Genomic DNA, 6,000 nt, shown 5'->3' on the forward strand with positions numbered 1-6,000 from the left:
CTAATATCTATATATTTTAATCAATCATATTTTTAATAAAAATTATAAATACATTTTAAATCTATCACAAATTTTAATTAAATAAATTGAGGCTATTTTGTCATAATTAATAATAATTAGGAATGTTTGCACCAAAACTACCCTAAAGTTTGAGGTTTGTACACATCATAGACTTAATCTTTTTTTTAGCGGTAAAAATACAAGAAATTAATATAATATTAATTCCGTCACTCTTAGCCTATTGATCTCTGGTAGGTGGTGACTAGGATGACATGTGTCACTACATAGTTGGACCATCTCAAGAGTTGCTCAAAATTTGCTCCATAGTTTGAGTTAGAAAAAAAATACCTCAAGAATGAGTTTCCATGTCTAGGTTTTGGGGGAAAAAGTTCAAAAATAAAAATCAGTTAACAAGAATGAGTCTATAAACCAATTAACCCAGTCTCGCCATCTATCTGCCGCCAGAAAACTCACCTACGTCAGCTGAGATTGGACCTCTGACAATGTCGTCTTCAGCTCCCTGCCGATCTCACAGAAGCCTCAAGCCCAGGCATTGTCCTTCGACTCATCTTTATTTCTCTCTCTCTCCCCTCTTTCTCGATATTTCTCTGCCCAATTTCTCTTTGCCTCTTACTCTTAGTTTCTCGATCTCTCTCCAATAATATTATTGTATTTACTTAATCATTTTTAATTTGACAATTAATTTATTTTTTTAAATCATTATTTATTTATAATTTAAAATCAATAAACAAATATTTTTATTATTTTAATCTGTTAAAATGAATTTTAATGAATTTTCTATCTTTCAAAAAATTAATTTTAAAAATATTTATGAGCTGAACCATTCACGAGTGATATGTGTTGGTCCAGTCACCACCTAACGGAGATCAATATATAGAGATCGACGGAATTACTATTATACTAACTTTGGGTAATTTTCCTACTAAGAAAAAGATTGGATCTATGCCCGTACACTCCTCAAACTTTAGATAGTTTTGCCGCAAATATTCCTAAATAATATTTTTACCAAAATTAGTAAAAAAAAATAGAATTTTAACAATCATCAACAATTTTTTTTTAAACATGAACGAAAATTTAAGAAAAAACACAAAAAATTAACTTGCATTGTATTTTGAACAATATTTTTATCAAATAAATAACAGTATATTTCATTATCTAGCCTAGAAACCGAAACAGAAAGAAAAAAAAATCAAATGTTTGATAAATTTCAATTTATATATTATAAAACTTATATAAAAAAATTAAAGTTTAGAAGAAGAGAAATAATAATATTAAAAACTCAGTTTAATTTATCCTTATTTAAAATTACATACTAATTAAGAATAAATTTTTAAAAAATTCCATATTTCTATAAATGAATGATTGTATTTATTTATTCATACATGATAAACATGTGTGGGGAGTCCTCTTGGATTATTAGTTCTACTTTTTGGTACATGGAGACTATACAGATTCATAAAGAAAAGAAAAGAAATTAAATGCAAGAAAGCATTTTTCAAACGAAATGGTGGCCTTTTGTTGGAACAACAGATACACTCAAGTGAAAACAATGTCGAGCAAACCAAGTTATTCAATTCAAAAGAGTTAGAGAAGGCAACTGATAATTTCAATATAGACAGAGTTCTTGGGCAAGGAGGCCAAGGCACTGTATACAAAGGAATGTTGGAAGATGGAAAGATTGTTGCTGTAAAGAAGTCTAAAGTAATTGATGAAGCCAAACTCTCTGAATTCATCAATGAGGTTATCATTCTAACACAAATCAATCATAGAAATGTTGTCAGGCTATTGGGATGTTGTCTGGAGACAGATGTTCCACTTCTAGTTTATGAATTCGTCCCAAACAGAACACTTTCTGAGTATATTCATGACAGAAGCGCAGAGTTTCCTTTCACATGGAACATGAGATTACGAATTGCCACTGAAGTTGCAGGAGCTCTTTCATACTTACACTCAGCAGCTTCATTTCCAATTTATCATCGAGATATCAAGTCTACGAACATACTCCTTGATGAAAAATTGAGGGCAAAAGTTGCAGGCTTTGGTACATCAAGAACTATCTCCTTAGAGCAAACTCACCTGACCACTTTAGTTTATGGCACATTTGGCTATCTAGATCCAGATGACTTTCAATCTAGCCAATTCACAGATAAGAGTGATGTTTATAGTTTTAGAGTGGTTCTTGTCGAGCTCTTGACCGGACAAAAAGCAATATCTGCAACAAGGTCAGAGGAGGAAGGAAGAAGTTTGGCAACATATTTCATGATGACGATGGAGGGAAAGAGTAGTAGTCGTTTGTTTGACATTCTTGATGGTCAAGTTCTCAAAGAAGCGCCGAAAGAAGAGATCTTAATTGTTGCTGATCTTGCAAAGAGATGCTTGCATTTGAGTGGAAGGAATCGACCTACCATGAAAGAAGTAGCAAAGGTGCTAGAGAGGAGGATTCAAGACATTGATAATAAAGATTCTAAGGGTAGTCAACAACATAATTATGATTATGATGAAGAGCTAGCATATGCACCACCTGAAGTTATAGACTACTCTTGGAATGCTTCCACATCGTCAAGTTTTGATAGTAATGATACTAGCTCCTCATTGCATCAATTGTTACCATTGTTGGAAGTGTGAATAAATAGTAACATCCTTTTGTAGTACTCTTCACTTTATTTTCTTTTTATTTCAAATTTGAGAGATCAATTATACTGTGGAATACTTTATTGGTTAATATTGTTAACTTTGGTTCATCTCATTATATAAGCATTCAAAGCTTGGTACTTTTACTATATTATGTAATAGTAGTACTCATGTTTTTGTATGGTTTTGGCCTTTTCATTTTTCTAATTAGTTCTTTTTATACGAATTTTTATTGCCATCTAATGAATATTACTTCACTCCAATTCCTCCATGATCATTAAACTTCATATTCAACTGATCAAACAAATGGAGAATAATTCTTTCAAAAAAAATAAAACAAATGGAGAATAATTAATGGTTGGATTTTTTGTAATCTTATTGTCTTGACGTTATCCATTTTTTTTCTTTTTTGTAAACACGACAGTTTTCATGAAAAACGACAACGCTAGTAAAACGACAATATTATGCGAAATGACATTTTTCTTTAAAAACGTCATCGTCCTTGAAAAACGACAGTGATCGAAAAAACGACATATTATTTGATAAACAACATGTTTATAAAAAACGACAACATTGAAGAACTCACTCACAGACTGTCGACGCTACTCAGCTGAGAGCTAACAATGGCGTGCTCTGCTGCCAGGCGTGGCTTGTCCTCCATCCTCAGCTAACTCTCTCCTCTTCTCTTTCTTATACCTTATTCTCGACTCGCCATCGCTTAGCTTCGGTGTTAGCTCAGTAAATGTTCCTGTCCGGTTCTAGTCTTCCGGGTCCGGTTACTCGCCGCTGAACGACCCGACTCTGAACTGGAGCAACAGCCCGCCTAAGGAGACTATTCTTCTAGATGACTATGACTACAGTCACTGGCTTATAGTAATGGAGTTAGCCAATGACCCCAAACCACCTGGGGATGAAATGGTCAATTCTTATGTCAAAACCCTTGCCACTGTTCTTGGGAGGTACTGAGCTAACTCGTTTGATTGTTAAAGGGGTTTGAGAAAAGTTTCAATCTTTTTTAATGGGTTATAGTGATTTTGTGTTTAGTGAGAAGGAGGCAAAGAAGAAGATATTGTTAGAATATTATTTGTTTGGTATATAAAATCAACTAATTGATTTAATATATTAAAGTCAATATTTAATTTATTGACAAAATATTCTAATTAATGGTCAACATTGTTTGTTACCTGATTTTGTTGTTACCCGATTTTTCATATCCCAACTGATTGAGGAAATATCTCAATCTGTGGCAGAGACTCTGATGGTAAGTCTCACTCTATAAATATAGAGTACCGGTCCCCAAGCTCGCTACTCATTCTGACTTTCAGTAACTCCATCTAAAAGAGTTAGTGAGAGCTTGGAAGCCCGTGTACTCGTTCTAACTTCTGTTCTTTTTCTTTTGTAGATCTAAAGCTAGATCGAGGTTATCAATAGCAATGGCTGGAGGTATACAATATTCGATTCTTTTTTGCATATGTTCATTCATATATTAATTCCGCCTACATGTATATAGAATTGTTCATATGCCCACTTTCATATTATTCTATCATTTGGTATCAGTCGCCAGGTTAATTTCTGCCTTGTTATTTTTGTATGCATATATACACATATTTTTTTTTTTATGATTTATAGATGTGCCTATGTCTTCATCTATTCACATATATTATATATTTGTGTATATAGTTTCCTATATTGTTGAAAATTGGAATTGTTAATTCAAATTTGTTTCTCTATTTTAGTTGCATTAGAAATCTTTGGTAAGTGTTTCTAATAATTTGTTATTTGAGAAACTAGTTTAAAAACAAAACAATGACCATATACATACACGTTCATGGCCTTAAGTTGAAAATTTTTATTTATTTATTTCCTTTTAATTCAAATATGTATTTTTGATCTATTTGAGTATTAGGACTTCTTAAGATTATATTTTCTAATGTTTTGATGTATAAAAACAAGTTTTGAAACTCAAAACACCTTTTGAAACCTTAAGAAGCCGGTTATAGTCAAATTTTTTATTTGATATTAATGCTTGATTTTAAGTTGTTATTTATGAAAAATAAGGCTATGAATATTCATATCTATGTATTTACATGAATTATGGGTCCAACGACAATTCTAAGGGGAAAACGTGTCGTTTTCCCCATGGAGATTTTTTTTTTTTTTAAAAAAAAAAAAAATTGAAGAAAATTCCGAAAAAATTATTATTTTTTTATTTATTTTTTGGATTTTATTATTTTCTTGATTTTAATGCTTATTTAGACACTAAATTTCTTTTTTAATTCTTTTGCCAATTTAATTAAAACATATAATCTTGGTTTATTATATATATAGAAATTAATTAAAATGTGCAATTACTTGATTTTGGTGTATTTATTGCACGGTATATTTCTTTTATTCATGCAATATTAAATAATTGTGCTATTTTAAGAATGTAATTACTTTTTGTTTTACAATTAAGTTTGTACAATTATTTTATTAATTCATTAAATCAATAAATGATTTTATTGTCTTATTTAGCATGAATATTTCTACCAAGCATATATATGGAATTTTTGTATTTTCTTTCGTACATATAGTTAATTATGCTAATTGTATGATTATTTTGTTATTATTCATGCAAATTTATTTTAAGTATAATTATCTTTAATTTTATATGTATGGATTTATAATTTTAAATACATTATATATATTCCATTATTGTGCTAGATATATTTAGATTATATTCAAACATTAAGATAGGTTGAATAATATTTTAGCACATTAATCTTCATAATTTATTCATAAAATATTCATAAAACATTTAGGGTGAATTAAATTATAAATAATTCATAAACAATTTTGTGGTTGACATAAGAACGCATGAAACTGAGACAAATGCTCAAATCTAGAACGGTTTTTAATGATCTTCGGACGACCACACTAGGAGCACTACTCTCTGTGATTGCCTATTATGTTATAACGAAATTGTTCTTAGGTCTTCCTAGAGCCTAAAACATAATGTCTAGTGAACCATATAATTTTACATAATTAGGGAGTAGCCACAGCATCTTTAATTATATAAAATTATATATTAATTTGAAAGGATCACATAATGGACAAAATTGTGATTGATTATATAAATATAACAATTTTACCCCACAGGGATTTTATTATATTTATATAATCAATTAGGATAATATATTAAACTAATTTTCTTAATTTACCCACAGGAGTTATGATAATTAATTTAATAGTTTTATCATAAAGTTTAATAAAGATAGAAGTATCAAACCTTACTTTATCCCAAATAATTCGTTTGAATAATCTATCATCCTTTACATCCAATTTTATTAAATTAAAAATTTAGCCCAC

At 29.9% G+C, this 6,000-nt stretch overlaps 1 protein-coding gene across 1 annotated transcript; it reads left to right on the forward strand.

Moving 5' to 3' along the window:
- Positions 1-1,413: 1,413 nt before the first annotated feature.
- On the forward strand, positions 1,414-3,618 carry LOC133786191 (wall-associated receptor kinase-like 1; the record flags this gene model as incomplete). Its single annotated transcript, XM_062225397.1, has 2 exons — positions 1,414-2,640; positions 3,415-3,618. Coding segments are annotated over 2 exons (1,431 nt in total), but the record flags the coding sequence as incomplete, so codon positions are not given.
- Between the last annotated feature and the right edge of the window lie 2,382 nt (positions 3,619-6,000).

This window comes from Humulus lupulus, chromosome 6 (genome assembly GCF_963169125.1).
Source record: "Humulus lupulus chromosome 6, drHumLupu1.1, whole genome shotgun sequence".
NCBI lineage: Eukaryota > Viridiplantae > Streptophyta > Magnoliopsida > Rosales > Cannabaceae > Humulus > Humulus lupulus.